The 23,998-nt window shown below is 38.6% G+C and overlaps 1 protein-coding gene across 1 annotated transcript in view; it reads left to right on the top strand.

Moving 5' to 3' along the window:
* The window catches only part of LOC127661222 (SH3 and multiple ankyrin repeat domains protein 3-like), a 290,952-nt gene that overhangs the window by 121,138 nt on the left and 145,816 nt on the right, over positions 1-23,998 (top strand). Inside the window, exons 6-9 of the mRNA XM_052151831.1 lie at positions 4,663-4,779; positions 15,313-15,390; positions 19,921-19,987; positions 23,026-23,368. Coding sequence (XP_052007791.1) covers positions 4,663-4,779; positions 15,313-15,390; positions 19,921-19,987; positions 23,026-23,368 — 605 coding nt within the window. The remainder of the gene's footprint in view (positions 1-4,662; positions 4,780-15,312; positions 15,391-19,920; positions 19,988-23,025; positions 23,369-23,998) is intronic.

The raw sequence follows: 23,998 nt of genomic DNA on the forward strand, positions 1-23,998 counted from the left end.
CAACCTGCCACAGGCACTGTTGATACAGTTCTACTCAGCAGTCATTGAGAATGTCCTCTGCAATTCAGTAACTGTCTGGTTTGATGCAGCTACAAAATCGGATATCAGAAGACTACAATGGACAGTTTGGACTGCTGAGAGGATTATTGGTTGCCCGCTGCCCTCCCTTCAAGAATTGTACACTTCCAGAGTGAGGAAAAATCTCTCTGGACCCCACTCACCCTGCCCACTATTTATATTATCCAACATACCATACCTCTTATGTCATTAAATTCTCTTGTTTCTGTATATAACAGACCTCTTAGGTCCACCCTTCAGCCAGGCTCACGGGCAGGAGAGCAAGAAGAGGTACATAATTAATAAGCCTCATTCTGACAGCGGTGGATGAAGCAGACCTGATGTGAATAATGCTACATCACCGCTGTCTTTAAAACATAGAGTGCACCTCTTCTTGGGGAGCCGACTTACAAATCTCCATATGTGCGCACAATGGCATCCTCACATGCCCAGGACCAGAGCTGGGAGGGTTTGGATGTGTTGATGCACCGCCAGACCCGCTCCTCGGACCCCTGGATGGATTAAATAAGTCTCCGGGAGAGAACTGCACACGCCGCGGCCAATGGGCTAGAGGCCATGGGCCTGGGAAGACAGGCTGCCAAGGGCACCGCACCCCTCACGCCGACGGACCCAGCTGATTCCTGAGCCATTCCTCAGACACTACCTTGACCTTCACGGTGCTCATCTCACCGCGAGGATGCCAGATTTTCCCTTTTTTACCCCTTGGACACTATTACCCTTGGACACTATATTTTCCCCTTTTATGGACAATTTACTTTTATTATTATTTCCAATAAATGCCTCTCCGAGGCTTGTCGCCACACCCACTGTGTCTGTCTCTTGCTCACCCCGCCAGAATATATATATATATATATTGTCTTATTGTTTTTCTATATATACTTAATTTTTATTTTATTCAATTTTTTTATTATTATTTTTATTGTCTATGTCCTGTTGCTGTATTGTTTGTGTACTGGAAGCTTCTGTCACCAAGACAAATTCCTTGTGTGTGTAAGCATACTTGGCAATAAAGCTCATTCTGATTCTGATTCCGGAAACATATTTTTCGGATAATTTGCTTAGCATGATTTTCCGAGAGACGTTTATATTTGATGACTTACAGAAATCATATTTCACTTTGTGATTCTTTTTCAAATCTTTTAAACTGTAGTATTAGGGCAACAACATAAACTGCACAGTCACATTCCTGAGAATGAGAGCTTTCATTTGATACATGCCTTGTCCATTGTGACGAGAAGGAGAGCGTTGCCGGGACGTGCTGAATAGCTCAATCAGTGGGAGAGAGATAAGAGGATCGGGGATACCAGAGAGAGAGACACACACACACACACACACTCAGAGCTTTGTGTGTGTGTCTTCGATGTGTGTTATTATGTTCCAGTTCAGTTTGATTTTAAGTTATAATTAAAGTCTTGTTGAATGTTGATCCGGTTCCCTTCGCCTCCTTTCCCAAACCCTGTTACGTCCATTTAGGTGTGTAAAGGGATTAATGGAATGGAGGAGGCGAAAACCCGCTTGACAATATAAATAATAGTTTTAATATAAAACTAATAAAACAATGTAAACAATCTCTCTCTCCTCGCACCACCTTCTGCAGTTGGCCTTTATCCCTCTCAGAGGCTTAATTAGCCTGATAAGGGACCGGGTGTGTAGAATCACAACAATCATTGAAAGTGGGAAAATGTTTTAACAAGACTTGACTTTCTAGAAGTCTACGGTGCTAAAAGTGCCAGAAGTTGAAGGAACACCAAGAGATATATGGGGAGAAGGGCACTTTTCCTATCGTAATATTTAGTTTTCCATCTCTCTTCTTTCTTTCTAATGTTCTCATCCATCTTGCTGGCCTACACTTGTCATGTCTGAAGAGAGCCTATGGCAACCCGAGCAAATGCCAAGTGTGTGTGTGTGTGTGTGTGTGTGTGTGTGTATCAAAAACTCATACAAAGTGGCTGCCTTTTCACACTTCTATTTAGTTTACTTGTCCTTGCACATTTGTCAGTGTGAGAGTGTGTGCATGTGTGAGTTTTAATGGATGTGTATATTGTTTGTCACGAACGAATGACTAAATGAGAAAATGAACACATTCAGTTCTTATTAAACTTAGTCAAATATAGCGTGCCACCAATGCAAACCCACAGCTGTTGAACTGAAGCTGACACACAAGCTCCATGCGAGGTGACTAACCTAGACAGCATTTTAAGGTATCATAGTGTTGGTGCACTCCTGACTTATAGGCTGTTCCAAACGGTATACAGCTTTCTCATGTCTTGTATCGGGACGTCAACACTCCGCTTTGACCACCACATGACAAGCGTTGCAGATAGCGTGAAGGAAGGCGATTTTACGAGTTTGTCAGCCAAGATAGCGGGAGGTGTTCACAGTTAACATGTCGTGGAAATTGCTTTGCTATTTTTGTAGGTTCAATTTGTTCTTGGTGAATTAGAGGTGAGGTCTGTAGATTCTCAGAAACATTAAATGCAAATATTCATACTGTAAATAAAAATCAATGATATGTTGTGATTTGATTATTTATACTTTATTGTGTCTTTCCATTCAATACCTTTCTTATTGCACAATCCCTTAACATTCTTTTTTATAAATGCACCATTATTTTCTAAATAAATATTTTAATCTTCTCTTTTAAATAAATAAATGTAATATATGACATTCTATATTTGTTCATAAAGTTGGGCAGTACATGTTTCTTGTTGCTTTGTACTCTAAAAGACGTCTTGAGAAGGTAAAAATGTTTGTTAAATCACTAAGGTGTAAATTCAGACCTGTTTTTACAAAGTCAGACTTTCCCTTTATACAAGCTGTCCTGTTATCATTGTGTGACGGGGCGGAGGGCGTGGCCAGGTCGTGATGCTACACCCTAATCAGGCTAATTAAGCCTCCAAGAGGGATAAAGTCCGACTGGAGACTGCAGTGGGACAGAGAGAGAGAGATTTACGGGCAGCTGTCAGACACCTTTTTGGTTTCAGTTCTTCTATAAAATATAATTTTTATTGTCAAGCCGGTTATAATCCGACCGGTGATAATCGATTAATCTAACGATTATTCGAACGATTATTCGACTATTCGGCGATTATTGTACCAATTAATCGTTAGCTCTTAACCGATTATTCTGCTTGTGTCCCGACTTAAAAGGCTATTAAACGTGCTTACTAACAATAAAGAGGAAAACATCATCTTTTTAAAATACCTCTAAATGACATTCACTGAATTAAAGGGGAAAAATACTTTTTTATAAGGTTACTTCTACGACTACTCAACAACGAATATTTTTGTCGATAACTATTTATTGTCGATGTCGATAACGTCAACTAATTGTTAGGCTGATTTACACTTCTATGTCTAACCTACACCGTAGCCTGACGTGCACCTCTTAAAAAATGTAACTGCGCATTGCACTGATGCAGAACACAACAGCTGGTGCACGTTGTGACCAGCGACCGCCTCCCAGGGTGATAACAACGATATCTGAGCTAGCGTCGCATTTTACCTTGATTATTTTAATATCTATGCATCATATCAAATGATGTCTCCGTGAACTTTTCTCAGGGCTTTTAATTGATATTAATTTGTATGTTAGTGAAATAATATGTGTTGTATTCTATTCACGAACGTTCCGATCTGCACGATGATTTGACCGTATGTTTGAGTTCATTAAATTCAAAAGCAGCTGGTAAGAGTTGGTTATATTGCCTACGTGCGATGTAAAGTCTTTAAACGACACAGAAGCATAAATTAGCCTTAAGGAGTAAAGTAATCTGATTACAATTATTTTTTTAAATAATTAGTCATTTGTAGTGGAATTCTAATTTTAAGTAACTCCCGAACAGTGTTGGGTAAGTTACTTAAAATTAGAATTCCACTACAAATTACTAATTATTTTAAAAAATTATTGTAATCAGATTACTTTACTCCTTAAGGCTAATTTATGCTTCTGGAAATTGTGCTGTGACCTGAATGTATGATGTAGAAACAATAACAGTAGAAATAATTGACTGGTTTTGTAATGTCTGCCCAATTTAACCACAAGAAACGACTCTCTTGGTGTGTATATATTTATATCACATTTGCAGTTGAAAAGAGCCGCCTGACTCACGGTTATCCACCATTTTCTTTAGTCAGAAAGTCACGTCACTAGGTCTTGGAAGGGAGATACATTCATTCACATACTCTATCCAAACATAAAACTTTACAATAACACAATTGGGATGGCATTTCTCCTCTCTCTCTCTCTCTCTCTCTCTCTCTCTCTCTCTGTCTCTCTCTCTCTCTGTCTCTCTCTCTCTCTCTCTCTGTCTCTCTCTCTCTCTCTCTCGCTCGCTCTCTCTCAGATTTTTAAACAGTTTTCACATCCCACACTGCATTAGTATGCAGAGAGGACACCTTTTGAATTATGGTGGAAAGGAAAGTGACATTGATAACACCAAACAAAGACAAACAGTTCTGCTCTTTCTCATTTCACAAACCGAGAATTTGTTTGTCTCATTAACATGATTTTGGGTTTACTGCAAATTGATGTGAAGGGAAAATAGAACCAGCCACGCTAATGCAACTTTTTTGTTTCTTCAGGCCTGTCGTCATGGACACGTGCAGCATCTGGAACACCTGCTGTTCTACGGAGCGGACATGAGCGCTCAAAACGCTTCTGGAAACACTGCCCTGCACGTGTGTGCTCTCTATAACCAGGTAACACACACACACACACACACACACACACACATTTATGCTTCAGATGACTGTACCCACAAGGACACATGCTCATTCATACTGTCTGAACCCTCTTTATCAAAGTAAGAAGTGCATATGTGGCAATGGTAAAGTTTAGACGTATAAAAGTATCATTTTTTTAAATGTGTCAGTTACAATATCAGCATAATAAACCAGTGCATGAAGGTCACAGATTGTTGAGACAGTTGCGTGCAAAAAAAATCACAGAACACAAAGAGTGATCTAATCCTCAGGTGCATGTGGGGGCTCATGCATTTTAATTCTTCTCTTATTAAATATTTATGGATGCTCCCACAACACACACACACACACACACACATAAAAAACAAAGAGAAAGAAGATCAGAAAGGCAGTTGTTTAGGGACGCCTGAAAGCACATGGCTGGTGTCATTTAGAGCTACGTAACTCACATACATGTGGAGTCCCATGTGCTTTTCATTGCCCTACTTTTATAGCACTTATTCATCTTGGTTAATGTCAATTTCTACATACTACTAAAACTAATGCATTTTTTTTTTTTTTTTAAATCAAAAGTTGTAAATGTTAACTTTAGTTAATGTACTAACATGAACTTACTATGAACAATTGTGTTTTTATAAATTAACATTAATCAAGATTAACAAATGCTGTAAAATGATATTGTTCATAGTTTGTTCATGTTAATTAATGCATTTACTGATGTTAACTAATACAACTTTATTTCAAATTATTACTAAAGTATTTATAAAGCAATTGTTGATCTTACATTGTTAATACATTAACAGATTATATATAAATAGTATGTAATTCGTTAATATTTTCTGATGCAAATGATTAATAATTGTTTAATGCATTTATATATAAGTAGTTTGATAATGGTTTTTCATACTTAATTAACAACTTGTTAACCGTATCTAACTACTGTATTTAATTGGTTGCAAACCAGTGCTAAAGAAATGTTTACAAGGTCTAAACCTTTAATTAATAAAGAAATTATTTATACATTTATATATGTAATGAATTGGGCTTATATGAATGCTTAATTAAGGAATATTATGGGTTCAATACATGTCCAGCCGTGGCCAAAAGTTTTGGCAGTGACATACATTTTGTTTTAGTTGTTGTGGTGTTGATTCACATTGTTTCTAGATTATTGTGCAGAGTGATCAGATGCATTTGAAATAATTGCAAAAAGCCTCATTGGCCAAAAAATTTACTTTATCACAAAAACCCAAATTTCACTGTTTGTTGGCCCTGGCACAATATGACCAGCTAACATAATTTCACTAATATCAGTAGCACCTTGGAAAGTGTGAACGAGTACTAGTCAGGTGAAATCACTATCATCCTGATTGGATTATAAGAGCAGACTGATTGCTATATAAGGAGGGAAGAAGTGCTTCCAATCATTGTGTTCTTGTTCGCAATGGTTACCTCTAAAGAAAGACGTGCAGCCATCATCGCTTTGCATCAAAATGACCTCACATGCAAGGAAATTGCTGCAAAGAATATTGCACCTGAAAGAACCATTTACCGGATCATCAAGAACTTCAAGGAGAGAGATTCAACTGCAGTGAAGAAGGCTTCAGGACGTCCCAGAGTGTCCAGCAGGCGTCAGGACTGTCTCCTCCTGAGGAGTCAGCTACGGAATCGTGTCACCACCAGTGCAGATCTTGCTCAATATAGGCAGCAGGTTAGTGTGAGCGCATCTGCACGCACAGTGAGGCGAATACTTTTGGACAATGGCCTGGTGTCAAGAAGGGCAGCAAAGAAGCCACTTCTCTCCAACAAAAACATCAAGGACAGACTGAAATTCTGCAGGAAGTACAAGCATTGGACAGCAGAAGACTGGTGCAAAGATATTTTCTCTAATGAAGCACCCTTCCGACTGTTTGAGACATCTGGAAAATCGATATTCCGGAGAAGAAAAGGTGAATGCATGTCATGCCAACAGTGAAGCATCCTGAGACCATCCATTTGTGGGGTTGCTCTTCATCACAGGGAGTGGGCTCTGTCACAATTCTGCCCAAAAACACTGCCATGAATAAAGAATGGGATCAAAACGTCCTGCAACTTCTCCCAACGATCCAGGAGCGATTTGGTGATGATCCGTGCATTTTCCAGCATGATGGGGCACCATGTCACAAGGCAAGTGTGATAATGAAGTGGCTCAGAGATCATTACATTGAAATTTTGGATCTGTGGCCAGGCAACTCCCCAGATGTTAATCCCATAGAGAACCTGTGTTCAATCCTCAAAAGGCGAGTGGACAAACAGAAGCCCACAAATTGTGATCAACTCCGAGCACTAATAAGGCAAGAATGGATCATCAGTCAGGATTGACCAGAAGCTGATATCCAGCATGCCAGAGCGAATTGCAGAGGTTATGAAGAACAAGGGTCAACACTGTAAATATTGACTCTTTGCATATATTGAATGTTTTTGCCAATAAAAGCCTTTAAAACTTATGAAATTCTTATCATTGTTTTCCAGTATATCATTGTAACATGTGAAAAAATAATCTACAAATACTGAAGCAGCAAACTTTGCAAAACACAAAATTTATGTCACTGCCAATACTTTGGGCCACGGCTGTATATATATATATATATATATATATGCCTACAAAATAAATAATAATTCAATGTGACAGCGTAAACCCTAAAATGACCATAAAAATTATGATTACAACAATTCTACAGCTCAAAATAATAAACAAGTTTTAAAAAGAATTAGTTTAATTAAAATTAGAAGCTTCACATTTCTGCATTTAAACTCTCCAATAACTGTCCCCTTTCACTTCCATAATCCAATTAATCGTCAAATATCCAGTTCATCGCTTAAATTAATACATATATAATTTCTTTATTAACTATGAATTTATGCCTTCTTGATTTTCTCAAACATTTCTTTACCACTGGTTTGCATCAACTAAAAAACATTAGTTAGGTACGATTAACAAGTTTTTTACTTAGCATGAAATACCTCAAACTCTTAATGTATGAACATATTAAAAAATAAGAAATCGTTTGCTTCAGTGAGCATAAATGAATAACATAATTAGTGCTGTCAGTTGAATACAAATTTGAATCTTGATTTTAATAGTTAATCGTGATTAATCAGATTAATCCGATTTTGAGAGTGCTGAAATTTGACTCTAAATATACCTATTTTCCAGTCAAAATGCATTTATTTCCTTTTTAGGGAAGAAAAGAAAACAATATAATACTTTATTAACATTTTCCTTCCACAGTATAAAGATAGAAATGCTCTAAAATAGCAACAAGTAACATTAAACGTTTCCCAAAGTTTAAGTGGGAGTTTGACTCATTGAAAGAACTAGTTTCCCCACATAGGTTGCACATTCATTGCAATGGTCATTAATCCTCTTAAACTCTCATCCTCCACAGTTTTAATCAGCCAGGAGACTTGTGACTATCCGCTATGTTACAGGAATGCGTTGTCAACGGCAACATCAAGTGCCACTTTTTACTCCACATGAAAAGCACTTGCAGATAATCTCACTCTGCGTTTTGGTGATTGTTAAGACTTGACATGCTTCTGTGGTAATTCAAATGTGTCTTAAATAGGCTGAAAAATACTAGATTTCGGTCACAAGTCCCATCTGGGCTTGTTTTGAACATCAAATAACGTTAAGAGCGCCTTTCTCCATCCCTTTAGCACTGACACTGAATCACTGTTGTGTGTGTGTTGTGTGGCCCTCCCAACACTGGTTCATCCTGTATTAACGGTAAATGTGTTCATTGCAATTAAGAAAAAATAACACGGTAAACCTTTTAAATGAATCGCGTGCATTAATGCGTTAATTTTGACAGCACTGAACATAATATTTGTATGTAGCCTATGAACAATGTATGCCATTTACAATAATTTATAAATTATCAGTAAACTTTAAACTAATGCTTTACAAATACTTTATACTGTGTAGTTATTATAAAGTGTTACCATTTTTAGTTATATAACAATAAAGAAATTCAAAATAGGCTCAAGTAATATTTGTCTAAAAATTCTAGTTTCAAGCATTGAAGTACAAGTCTTTAAAGGTATAGATCGGCAAAAAAATATGTCATAATTGACTCACCTTCATGTTGTTCCAAACCCGTATGAAATACTTTCTTCCATGGAACGCTAAATGAGATGTTAGGCAGAATGTCAGCCCCTAAAAATCTAGTCATCATTCAATTTCATTGCATCTTTTCAGGTGTGATTGCTGATTTTACAGCAGGAGTGTGCATTTGTCTTCATTCAGTTAAGTGTAATGAGATTAAACTACCGCTGACCCTCATTAATGTAGCATCCAGTCTGGCTGTAGTCACTTACTTACGGATCAATAACAGCAAAACCACATAAACATTTAGAAACTAGGACAACACAAAGACCTGTTCATCTGAAATGTTCTCTTTGTATTGTTGATCACAGGACACCATACATTATACTAAAGCCATACAAAGCTCTACAGAAAAGTATTAAAGGAGACCTATTATGCCCCTTTTTACAAGATGTAATATAAGTCTCAGGTGTTCCTTGAATGTGTCTGTGAAGTTTTAGGTCAAAATATCCCACGGATCATTTATTATACCATGTTGTAAATGCCTCTTTTTTGGGTTGAATCAAAAACACGCTGATTCGTGTGTGTCTCTTTAAATGCAAATGAGCTGCTGCTTCCCGCCCCCTTTCCGGGAGAGGGCTGTGCCTTTACAGCTTGTGCTTCGGTTACTACAGCAACAACAAATCAGAACCAATATGACTGACAGCATTGGACTGGGAAGAGAAATCGACCCGGGATTTTACATAGCAACTGGCCAAAAAAAGGGGGTCGCTGTCTTTTACTGCATATCGCGGCGGCATTTTGTGGTCTGTTCTGCAAAACGCGCCGCCTCATTTTAGCTTATCGCGGCCCATTCATCCCTTTTCGCGGCCGACCCACCAGCCCACTCGGTTCTCCAGATGGCCAGTCCGCCCCTGATTGGCCCCCAAGTGCGTATATATATATATATATATATATATATATATATATATATATATATATATATGTATATCTGGTCTCCGTGAATACAATCAGAGACAATGCTAACTTTAGCTGCATTAGCCATGGAATCAGCTAACAAGCACATTCAGAAAGGTGATTTGCGAACATTCACCAAATATAAAGTGCGATACTTACATCTTCAGGATATAAAGCTGGAACATGAACTGTTGATACTGATCCATGCTTGAGAATCACATTTTATATTGACACTCATTCACAAAGCAGTCCGGTGTAAAATGATTTGCACAAACATACACCTTATTTTTGTCTGTTTTGGGGCACATTTCCTTCAAAAACTAAAGTTGTCCACTCGTCTTCAGTGGCTCTGATGCCGGGAGTACATGAAGACTCTTATGTTCACTTTTACAGCAACAACAGACACTTATGAGACATTATTCTTCTCACTGTATCTGCTCCAGGACTGTGTGTACATCACTCAGGGGAGGAGCTATGATAATAGGGTGGAGTCCGTCACCAGTCGTGGGCGTGGCCTGATCTAACGTGACATCACTTTAGAGCAGAAACAAAAACCGTTCATTTTGACACACAGTTTTTGATGAATAGAAATATAAGAAAGAGGAGTGGGTGAACTTTTAACATTGTAGGGTGGTTGTGTACACCATGCATAATAGGCCCCCTTTAAAGGAAATATTTACTGTAAACACAGTATTAAAGAAACATGTTCATAGTTTTTATGATTATACTTGTAGTGTGACAGTATTATGTAACTTCACATCTACAGGTTTGGTTATACTATATTCATCTCAGTTCTCACATATCAGAGATGGCAAACACACACACACACACATTCGCACGTACACCGCAACATCACACATCACTCTGACAGCACAGATGTATTACAATCATGTGTGTGTGTGTGTGTGTGTGTGTGTGTGGTCCCTTACGAGTGCTCAGAGGTGATATAGAGTTTTAAGGACTCTCTATTTAATGATCGATTCCAGAAACAGACTCTGAGAGAGACACATCAGCCTGAACAGAGACACATTACTGGACAGAAGAGAGAAAATGATTTGAACTATGATGGAAAGAGAGAGAGAGAGAGACCACGATAAGGTGTGAAGTAGTGATAAAACGATGAGGAGAGCAGGAGAAGATGATCGAGGAGGAAAGGAACTTACAGATACAGAGAAAAGGCTAGATTATGAGATTTGTGTGTGTGTGTGTGTGTGTGTTTGGACCAGATGTCCTCACAAAGACAATAAAGCCTGAAAAAGCCCAAAGTTTGAGCACCTACATCACGGTCCCAATAAGAAAGCAACATGAATAATGGACTGAAGGCCTGTTCACACCAAGAACTTTAAGTATAATGATAAGTATATCAATAACTATGTAAGCGTTTCCAACAACGGATAACAGTGCTCTGCAGTTATGTTCACAGTGAAGAAAATGGATCTAGATGATCTGCTAATGCTCTACATTCGCACAAAAAAACAAAGAAACGGATACAGCTTTAAAGGAGACGAGACTATATTGTCAAAAATGAGTGCTGATACCTGAGGTAATGTTATGCTACCAGCTTGCGTTGGCTTTTCATTATCTCATCCCCGTTAATACTGAAGAAGAATGCCGAAGAAACATTGTCGGTTTTTGAGCTGGAGTTTCCATTTCGTTTGTGTTTGTAATAAGTGGCCATCCGGAGCTGGGATGTGTTATTTTGAAGATGAAAGCATGTTTGCGTTCGAGCCCTTTAAACTTGAATGAATGGATTTTGGATGCCTGTCAATGTTTATATCACTCATCGGCTGGAGAAAAAAATGCTCTGAAATGGATCCAAACTATATAGTTCCTCGGTGTCGTTTTTGTTGGTGCGTGGACGCCTCTATTCTATTACATTACAGTTAGAGCGATTTTTTTAAACTTTATGGTTATAGTTATCGTTCTTGGTGTAAACGGGCCTTAAATGTCTTATTGCGCGTAAAAAATGGCAGAAATAGCACATAAACCACTCTCATAAACTTGAGTCAATCAAGGATAGTGGTTCCAAGGGTTTGGAATGAGTTTTCTTCACATGAATTTGATAAACCCAACAAACTAGTGAAAGTGAATGTTAGCATGCTAAATACATGCTGGTTGGAAGCACTACAGAGTGTAGTTTATTAACTATGTTATGGTTAGCATAGCATGAAGCGAGCAATCAATTTAAAGTGTGGCCTCTACCTGTCCTCCTCAAGGTTAGCTGAGAGTGGTGGTGGTGTAGTGGGCTAAAGCACATAACTGTTAATCAGAAGGTTGCTGGTTCGATACCCACAGCCACCACCATTGTGTCCTTGAGTAAGGCACTTAACTCCAGGTTGCTCCGGGGGGATTGTCCCTGTAATAAGTGCACTGTAAGTCGCTTTGGACAAAAGTGTTTGCCAAATGCATACATGTAAATGTAACAGATACTTCAACATAAAACTTTAACAAGTGTCCTCCTTTATATTCATCTAGCATAAAACACATTAAATAACACTTACCTTTAACCTTTACTCTCCCTGTAGAGTCTACATTAAAATGCATGTAGACAATATGACCAAAACTGAACAAGTGCTTTGAAATTTGCAGACAAATCAGAAGTTCCTTTTTGAAAATGTATATTAAAAAAACTTGCACTGTACATATTATTGTAATCGGTAAAAATATCAAACTGATATACGCCATGCGTCATATGATGTTGGAAAGATCTGAAAGAGTAGAAGTACAAACAGCCCATCTGTTTTACTCACAGACAAAAATATAGTGAGCAATAGCTAATTATCACATACATTTTTACAAGCTTACTATGAGAGTGGTGGTGGCGTAGTGGGCTAAAGCACATAACTGGTAATCAGAGGGTTGCTGGTTCAATCCCCACAGCCACCACCATTGTGTCCTTGAGCAAGGCACTTAACTCCAGGTTGCTCTGGGGGATTGTCCCTGTAATAAGTGCACTGTAAGTCGCTTTGGATAAAAGCATCTGCCAAATGCAGTAATGTAAATGTACTATACTTGACTTAATGGCACCAGACTTTATTCTGGCATTTAAAGTCTGGTTTTTGAGACAAGTCCGAACTCTGTGTTCAGTTCTTCTGAAGTTTCACCACTAGAGGTCACATGTTACTTTATTGTCCAGCAGAGAACTGGAACTTATTGAAATATTGCACTGTTATAAAAGGTGTTTTGGCATGCTTATGGTTGTTTCTACACATATAAATGCTCTATGCACTGAAAGTTTGTGTCATTTAAATGGATCAATAATGCGGATGAATGGATCGGAGAGACAGATGGAATGAGAAAAAGTGTCTGCATGATGTGGATGTTCAATCATTGTTCTGTTAATTCACTCTGCAGTTGAGATTACATATTGATTTTTGCACAGAGCAATAACATGAAACACATACAGAGCTTCACTATGTCTCCTATATGACACAGCAGCAGGAACAGCATACTGTCATGCTGCTCGTCTCACACACACACACATATATATATATATATGTCAATATGTAGTAATAATATTTTCTTTGTTCATGAAATACCCGGATATCCGCCTACATTTGTCAACATGTGCAGTATACAACCAGAGATCAATGCGAGGAATTGATCAATGCTGTGTTTTATACTGTATTTATATTAAATTAATACTGTGATTTGTTTTAACACATTATCTTAACATACTGCCAAAAGTTAAGACACAAAATAACTTTAAACGTGCAAGACATTTTGACATTTGTTCTTGCATAATTTGTATTTTTCTAACTCTATTTAAAGAAAATATATTCATGATTATGGATTTTGTCTGTCGATTAATTGTCATACTTCTTTTGATGCGTGCTTAGTATGCATACACATTTAGACATCATTTATTTATATATAACTGGAAATTATACAATAAAGTAGAGATGTATGTTTTCCTTTAAGGCTTTAAAAACTGACAATATAATAAAATATCATAAAAATAAGATTTAAAATGGTAAATATTTCCAATACTTATAAATAATATGTCTTGTTATATTTATATTACAGTATATATTATATTATATTATATTATTGCATGATAAATTATAATACGTTATATTATTTTATATTACATTATTTTTTATCTTATAATACTGTAAAAACAAAGTTAATTTACATTTAGTCATTTAGCAGATGCTTTTATTTAAAGCGACTTACAAATGAGGAACATAGAAAGCAATTTGACATACAGAAGTCAACAATATTTGCAGTAGTACCACACTGCCAAGTTCTCAGACTATATATATTTCCCAAAGTGATATATTTATGTACTAAATGTTCAAATTCCCAAATCAACAAAAATGTTTAGAGAGAGAGAGATGGAGTGTGTTCGATCACCTGTTGCCACACCCAAGCAGAGATGCTGTCAGCTTTCTGAAGATCAGCTTTCTCAGTGGAAAAATAGTGTCCAAGTGGGGGTGTTTCTCCCTATTTCACAGTAGTCGGTGCGCAAGAGTCAATCACTATAGAAACCGCAACGTCCTCCGCCATTTTAAACAGCACCCATCGTGTAATTAATCAGCCTGTTGTGTCTCTCAGCTGTGATGAGCCGTAATGCTGAAGTTGTTCGTTTAAAGCTATTTCCTAGCTTTAGTAGTGTAGCAGTAATACAAGCGATCACAGATCACTGTTGTATGTAAACGACTGATGTGGATTCACTTCACGTCACCAACTGGCTAATATTACACACAAAAATTATCTTTTGCCACCACCTGCTGACTAACATATGTAATGTCAAAAAAGACAAACAGTAGCTCTTAACACATCTGCACTACTCTTACATTTTAGTTTAGAACGGCAGGAACACAAGTGGAGTGAAACACACAGTGAAGTGTCGGAGTGCTGATGGTGTCAGACCATCAGTGCTCATGGAACATCTCTCATCCAATCAGATTCGAGGACCGGAACCAACTGTTGTATATTAAAAGTTCACACACAGATTCCACTGAAAGTGTGTTAGTGGGCCAAGAGACACTGGGACGTTAGATTACTCACCAGTGTTGGAGAAGTAGGACACCAGTCCCAGCTGAGTCATGGCTGTGTTATACGGCTTATAAGTGTGTGTGTGTGTGTGTGTGTGTGTGTGTGTGTGTGTGTGTGTGTGTGTGTGTGTATGAGAGAGAGAGAGAGAGAGAGATGCTGTGCTGACCTTATAAACACTCTGTCTCAGATGCCCATAGAGAACCACTGCCATTACAGCTGCACCGGACTAGTCTCTCTCTCTGTCTCGCTCTCTCTCTCTCTCTCAGTTTATCTGTTTTTCTCTCTGATAGCAGACCTATATATGAGCTGGTTTACTAATTGGTCCCAGTGGAACATCAGTTTTGTCATTTCTGTTGTTATGACACACACACGAACACGCTCAATCCATTCCAAAAGTTTTTAGGGAAAATTTTATACACATGTTCAAGTTTTACCACTCGTAAATCATTATGATGCTTGTAATCTCTTTCTCTCTTTCTCTTCAGGATAGCTGTACGAGAGTTTTGCTGTTCAGAGGGGCGAATAAAGAGATCAAGAACTACAACAGCCAAACTGCCTTCCAGGTGAAGCTCAACACCTCTGAGTTCCTTTAAATCAAACACGGTGGAACTGCGTCTTATTTACACTCTTATTCTCAGATTCACAGCACTGATAGCCAAATTTCCTTTTACTTAGAGGTGCGGTTCTGCTATTTAAAAAAATAAATAAAGCAAAAATTGCGGTTACAGTACGACACTTACAATGGAAGCGAATGGGGCCAGTCCATAAACATAATCATACACACAATACTGTATAGAACGGATAGTATGGAAAATGGTTTCCGTAATTATTTCACCTACACTAGAAACAGTGCTTTTAAATGCTCAAAGCTGACGTAAATAATCATAGCTTCAAAACAGCCAAACTAGATGAATTTTGTCTCCAGCAAGGCATTTTAATGTCGTCCCTGCTGGGTCATCCTGTGTCAACTCAACCAGAGGTCATCGGCTCATTTTATTTTTAATTTATTTATTTATTTTTTTTGTGGTGAATGCAATACATAAATGATGATGAAAGCCAAAATATGAAATGCCATGGATCGATATTAACCATTTAATCCATTATTCTTTAGAGGGGGTTCAAAATGACAAGTTTCACCTAAGATTTTGGAGCAAAACTACAGGTCAAATAAATAACCTTAGAAAGGTGTCAGCATCATTATTTTATTATTACACAGAGATTGGTAGATCTATTACTAAAATCAGTTGACGTCAGCACCTCTTGTTGCATTATAGTCCAAAAATGGAAAAAAAAAAAAAAAAATCACTTTTTTGTGTCAAAGTTGGAGTGCCTATAACTCTTGAAGTATTGAAGATATCTTAATATCCTTTTAGAAAAGCTTTCCTTTTTGTTTATTCAATTTAAAGGCCCTACATGGTTGAATTCCAGTGATATGGGGCTCACACGTTTTTCTTGTCCAACAGTCTGAATGACAAAAATAAGTTGAAATTAGAAATGTACCTTTATTAATCACATATAACAGTAATGTCATGGCGATCACAGGCTAAAATTGTGTCAATAATGGATTGATCAGTTCATATTGATCCATGGCATTTAATATGTTGCTTTCATCATCAAACATGTTTATCTTTCTTTAGGAAAAGTTCTAAAAAATATTTAAAAAAATGTAGTCTGGAAGTTTCCAAAATGTGGTTGATTTGACATCGGTCAACAGGCCAGTAAAATATGATGCTATTTCTCATATGTTACATGGTGCCCGCTGCTTAAACTCACAGTACAATTGATGTTGACAGAGATTTTCTGTACAGATCGAAGTTAATTTGTTTGCAGCTGGGAGGGGGAACCCAACTTAGTGCAGCTGCATAAACCAACACAGAACCAATTAGACAGCTGCTTTCATTCAGCTTTTAGTGAGAAAGTGTTAATTAGTCCTCACTGTCATACACAGAAAGAGAGCCAGAGAGTTAGAGTAAGACTAGGAAATAATTTTTGTGAATTTGCCATGAGACAGTTGTACTCTCTTAGTCCCAAATAAACAGGACTGGCCCCTACTAAAACAGTAATAAGAAATATAAATAGATAGACAGCTAGATAGATAGACAGACAGACAGACGGACGGACGGACGGACGGACGGACGGACGGACGGATGATGGATTAGGAAGACAGACAGACGGACGGACGGACGGACAGACGAATGTACTGTCTGACGGACGGATGAATGGATGGGGAAGACAGAAAGATATACTGATGGATGGATGGATGGATGGATGGATTAGGAAGACAGACAGATTGACAGATAGATAGATGGACGGACGGACTGACTGACGGACGGATGGATGGGGAAGACAGACAGATATATTGATGGATGGATGGATGGATAGGAAAGACAGACAGATGGACGGATGGATGGGGAAGACAGACAGATATACTGATGGATGGATGGGGAAGACAGACAGATAGACTGATGGATGGCTGGATGGATAGGAAAGACAGATAGATAGATAGATAGATCGATCGATGGATGGATGGATGGCATAGATAGATAGATAGATAGACAGATAGATAGATGGATGGATGGATGGATGGGAAAGACAGACAGATAGACTGATGGATGGATGGATGGATGGATGGATGGATGGATGGATGGATAGGAAAGACAGACATAGACTGATGGATGGATGGGGAAGACAGACAGATGGATGGATGGATGGATGGATGGATGGATGGATGGATGGATGGATGGATGGATGGATGGATGGATGGATGGGGAAGACAGACAGATATACTGATGGATGGATGGATAGGAAAGACAGACAGATAGACGGATGGATGGATAGATATATAGATAGATAGATAGATAGATAGATGGATAGATGGATGGATGATCGGAAAGACAGACAGACAGACAGACAGACAGACAGACAGACAGATAGATAGATAGATAGATAGATAGATAGATAGATAGATAGATAGATAGATAGATAGATAGATAGATAGATAGATGGGTAGATAGATAGATGGATGGATGGATAGGAAAGACAGACAGTTAGACTGATGGATGGATGGATGGATGGATAGGAAAGACAGACAGACAGATAGACTGATGGATGGGTGGATGGATGTATGGATTGATGTATAGGAAAGACAGACATATAGACGGATGGATGGATGGATGGATGGACAGACGGATGGATGGATGGGGAAGACAGACAGATATACTGATGGATGGATGGATGGATGGATGGATGGATGGATGGATGGATGGATGGGGAAGACAGACAGATATACTGATGGATGGATGGATGGATGGATGGATGGATGGATGGATGGATGGATGGGGAAGACAGACAGATAGACTGATGGATGGATGGATGGATGGATGGATGGATGGATGGATGGATGGATGGATGGATGGATGGATGGATGGATGGGGAAGACAGACAGATATACTGATGGATGGATGGATGGATGGATAGGAAAGACAGACAGATAGACTGATGGATGGATGGGGAAGACAGACAGATAGACTGATGGATGGATGGATGGATGGATGGATGGATGGATGGATGGGGAAGACAGACAGATATACTGATGGATGTATGGATTGATGTATAGGAAAGACAGACATATAGACTGATGGATGGATGGGGAAGATAGACAGATAGACTGGATGGATGGATGGATGGATGGATGGATGGATGGATGGATGGACGGATGGATGGGGAAGACAGACAGATATACTGATGGATGGATGGATGGATGGATGGATGGATGGATGGATGGATAGGAAAGACAGACAGATAGACGGATGGATAGATAGATAGATGGATGGATGGATGGATGGATAGGAAAGACAGACAGATAGACGGATGGATGGATAGATAGATTTTTGTTTATTTTGTTTATTTATTTGGGTCCCCATTAGCTTCCACAATGTGGTTGCTAGTCTTCCTGGGGCCCATAAAAGTACTGAAACATATGTACAGTTAAAATACACAAATATAACATTCATATAACATTACCATATGTATACATTTATCCACATATACACATTCACACTCATACAGCATTTGACAATATCAGTACCTATAAACAGTCACAAATTAACTGATGTAATACTATTAATTGTAATCTGTTTTAGAGTCTTTTTAAAATTACATATGTTGGATATATGCCTTGTTTTTAAATCCAATATATTCCAAGCAGATGACGATCTAACTAATACTGTTCTTGCCATACAATTGGACCTTGCAGATGGAACCACTAACACACCTGAGCTCACCTGACGCGTAACATGTCCGTGACAATACCCACTAAAAACCAACTTATCTACAAAAGATTTTGGATTGTTTTTAAACAGAGCATTGTGCATATAACAGAGAAGACTTATATTAAGTTTGTCCTCTAGATAGATAGATAGATGGATGGATGGATGGATGGATAGGAAAGACAGACAGATAGACTGATGGATGGATGGATGGATGGATGGATGGATGGATTGATGGATAGGAAAGACAGACATATAGACTGGATGGATGGATGGATGGATGGATGGATAGATGGATGGATGGATGGATGGATGGATGGATGGATGGATGGATGGATGGATGGGAAAGACAGACAGATAGACTGATGGATGGATGGATGGATGGATGGATGGATGGATGGATGGATGGATGGATGGATTGATGGATAGGAAAGACAGACATATAGACTGATGGATGGATGGATGGATGGATGGATGGATGGATGGATGGATGGATAGATGGATGGATGGGTGGATGGGGAAGATAGATAGATGGATGGGGAAGATAGATAGATGGATGGGGAAGATAGATAGATGGATGGATGGATGGATGGATGGATGGATGGTTGGGGAAGATAGATAGATGGATAGATAGATAGATAGATAGATGGATGGATGGATGGATGGATGGATAGATAGAGGGATGGATAGGAAAGACAGACAGATAGACTGAAGGATGGATGTATTTTAATAAGTTGTAGGCAGTTTTATACACCTGTGAACAGGATTTTGTGCTTGTTTGGGGATGTATGTCACTAAATAACAGATTTCTCTTTCCTTCTGTAGGTGGCTATTATAGCTGGAAACTTTGACCTGGCAGAAATTATAAAGACTCACAAAGCATCAGATGTTGGTATGTGGCTAGTATACCTCCGTTCTTAGCTGCTAGTAAATATGAACAACCCTAAATGATTCCTTGTGTTAATGAATACACAGACACACAAAGCAGAACATGACAGCCTGTGAAAATGAGAGTGGTCCCTTGTGTGACTGTGTCGTTGTGTGCTTGAGAGTCTGCACTGTTTGGCCGAATGAGAATCATCATTCTACTTGCTCGCGTCAACTGTACAGCTAGCTCATTCCACGCGCCGGTTTTAGCCGCTGCAATAGCAGCCGGTTTTCGGGCCGCTGTAATGGATCGTACCCATTAGTGCAGAGTACCATTGTCATGGCGACGGAGCGCGGTTAATCCCCGAGGCTCAGCAGGTGTTGGGAGTTTGATTTCAGCCAATGGGAGTGTAGCCGCAGGTGCCACTATCTCATCAGAATGGTGTGTGACCTCGATGAAGGATGGAACACACACACTGAGAACCAGAAACAGCCTTCAGACACTATTTATGGGACGGGAGCTGGTATTCTGTCATTAAAGGAACAGTTCACCCAGTGCTATCATTATTTACTCAAAGTCATGTTGTTCCAAACCCATATGTTGTAATTTTGTTATGGAACAAGAGTCGTTATGGAGCTCTTTACCATACAATGACAGTTCATAGTAGCCATGTGTGTCAAGCTCCAAAAAAAGCCACATGTGAATAATACTGTATGTATTTATATACAGTATATGTATACCACATCACGGTTGAATGCTTGGTTCTGATTGGTTGACAGAAGTTTTAAGGTATGCAATTATTATTATCATAATCTTTTTTCAGTAAACGCACAGCTATGAAGTCGTGAGCACAGTTCCATAACACTTCACCATGTAATTTCAGTTATGTCACAGAGCTGCACAGGCTACCACACAAAAATACCCCAAATCAACAAAGTTATTGGCTAAACAAATCAGATAAGAATGACAAAACATTTCTATAACATCCTCAAATAATTGTAATATCTATGGAAAGCACCCTTGTGATCTCTTTCGCTCGGTCTCACCCACACACACACAAACACATAGGCACTCACAAGCAAGAGACTAATAGTTGATGTCAGTGCACACACTTAAAAGCAGCGCAAGCCTTCGTTACTAGTTCTAAAGAGACACTTTCGAGGCTAGCAATGCTAGCAATCTGTGGCTTAAGAAAGTAGTTACACACAAACACACACACACACACGAGTGTTTTAAAGATGAATACCTGTCTTGAGGTGTGGTAACCATGGTATAAGCGAATTAATAGACTCCACTTCGCATTGTGGCCACATTACCATCTCAGGGTGTGCATTATTTTTCAATATTTCAATGGGCTGTCATCAATTATTTCTTACATAATAAATGATTATAATAATTAATAAATGGAGAAATAAATACATGTATAAATAAGTAAATGAGGAAATAAATAAATACATCTATAAATAAATTAATGTAAACATAAATAGATATATAAATAATGAAACATATTCATGAATAAATGTGGAAATCAATGCATTTATTAATACATAAATCATGAAACAAAAAAAATGTGTGTTCATTTATGGTATCATTCATATATGTATGTAATAAGTCATATATATTCTTAACTAATTTATTTATTTAGGTCTAGTTATATATTTGAAGTCATATGATCCAATTTAGATTGTTATTCACTGAAAATCTCTGAAAGTGATTTCAGAGCTTCATTGGAGGTGTAGATTATCAGTGAATAACAGCTTCAATTTCACGTCAATTTCATGTATGACTTGGAATATAGCTCACAATTGTTATGGACTTATTTTATGGTGCTTTCATGGTACAGTTTGATGTATGTTTCATCATAAAGATTCTTTGGAATCTTTGGAATTCTATGGAAAACATAATAACTTTGGGTTTGGAATGGCAAGGGGGTGAGTAAATAATGACAGAATTGTCATTTTTAGGTGAACTACCACATTATTTCTGAATCCTGTACACCTTTTCTTTCACTGAGCATGTGTGTGTCCATTCTTTTTCTCATCCGTCATTGACAGAGGGAAAGAATGAACAAATGGGCTTTGTGTGGGATTGGACATTCAGCCTTTTTCACTCTGAATGGATCGGCCAGTATTTACCCTGCCGAAACAAACGGCCCATTTTAAATCGTCTTTTTTTTTCTCTCACTGCGAAACCATTGAAACAATTATTTATTTGGAATATTTACTCCAAGGAGGGGAAATGCGTATGAATATTAAAATATGCTAACATTACCTAACAATGGTATGACCGTTGAATATATGAATCCTATATGACCATTTGTATGTACAAACATGTATGCTTACAGTTTTGTTTTTAAATGAGTTACTAGCCGTTTCCTGTTAAACATAGCAAACAGGATGTATTGAGTGGCTTGTTCTCTGCTCTGATTGGCAGATAGCTTTTCATATGTGATCAGGTGTCTGGTGGATGTTCAGTACAGCGCTTAGATCAATACTTAATTTACATGAGAGATTAGAGAGAATCCACAGTGAGACTGACATCTCGCCATATGTCACAATGACAGCACTGTGCACTTGAACTCTTTTATTATCTCTTTCTCTCTCTCTCTCATTAAATATGTCTGTCATTGAGTCATATAAACTCTTTTGACACTGATATGCATGGCACCCTGCGTCTGCCTTTGCTTTGAAAGTTAGTTGCATCTACATTTACTATAGAAGAGGTGAGATAATGCCATCTAGTGTTGATGATTAGGAGGAAAATTGGCCTCATCTGAAGAAAAAGATTGTTCATTTTAAATGTGTGTATGTATATGCTCAAAACTAACAGGCATAAACAAAAAGACACAAAAGTTATTGTTTTTTGATTGCATGAAGTCTACGGAAACCCAGCATCTATTAAAACGTCTTGACTTATAGATAAGGTGCTTTGTAATTCAAGGACATCTTTTGTTTACCTCTCTGAATGCCCAATGAGATTTCTGTACCCTTCATTAACAAATGATGCTAATTCTACCTGACACTTTTATACGTACTCTCGTCTAACGCCTGCCTTTTTTACAGTGCCTTTCAGGGAAACGCCTTCCTACACAAATCGCCGGCGCACGACTGGAGGTGAGACTCTGACATCATCACGCTCGCTGCCTCGCTCTGCTTCCGACAACAACCTGAACAACGTGGGTGACATTGGCCACGCCCACTCCCCCGTACCGTCTCTGAGGAGCCTGCCCCCTCTGGCGCACTCTGGGGTCGAGGCGGCGGCCGACGGCAGCCTGCAGAGCACAGGCAGCTCCCTTTCCTCACACTCCCGCTCGCCCTCGCTCCAGCGCGTCAGCGAAGAGTCCGGCTCGCACGCTTTACGGCGACACACGCCGCTCACGCACTCCCACAGCCGCGGACGCCTCAGGTGAGCAATACAGATCCACAGGTCCTGATCATTTCATTTGATAACACGTTGATTTTTCTACGTTTACGCCGCACTGGAACAGCGTTTTCGTCCACCGAAAACCGAGACTTTCGATAACACTACTTTCTAGTGCCGTGAGTTGAACTTCATACTTTTGAAAACGTTTAGGTTAGGCAACGGAAAACAGATCCGATCAGTCGGGTTGTGGCCTAATTATTATTATCACCGTTATTGATTATCATTTTGAATTTTCGTTTACTCATCCTCATTTTATTCCAAACCCGCACGGTTTTCTTTTTATGAGTGGAACACAAAAGGAGATATAAGGCACAATGTTAGCCTCAGTCACCATTCACTTTTAATGAAAGTGAATAGTGACTGAGGCTAACATTCTGCCTAACATCTCTTTTTTTGTTCCACAGATAAACCGAAAGTCATACAGGTTTGGAACAACACGAGGGTGAGTAAATGATGACAACATTTTCATTTTTGAATTAACTATCCCTTTAAAGGTGGAGTGTGTAAGTTCTGGGGCTCCGGCAACAACCGGAGCAACAATTTGGATTATGCATTCAGCTACCAATAAGATTGAAGTAATAAGACTCTAGTAAGACTCACAGCTTCATTTAA

Source organism: Xyrauchen texanus, chromosome 21 (assembly GCF_025860055.1).
Source record: "Xyrauchen texanus isolate HMW12.3.18 chromosome 21, RBS_HiC_50CHRs, whole genome shotgun sequence".
NCBI classification, from domain to species: Eukaryota; Metazoa; Chordata; class Actinopteri; order Cypriniformes; family Catostomidae; genus Xyrauchen; species Xyrauchen texanus.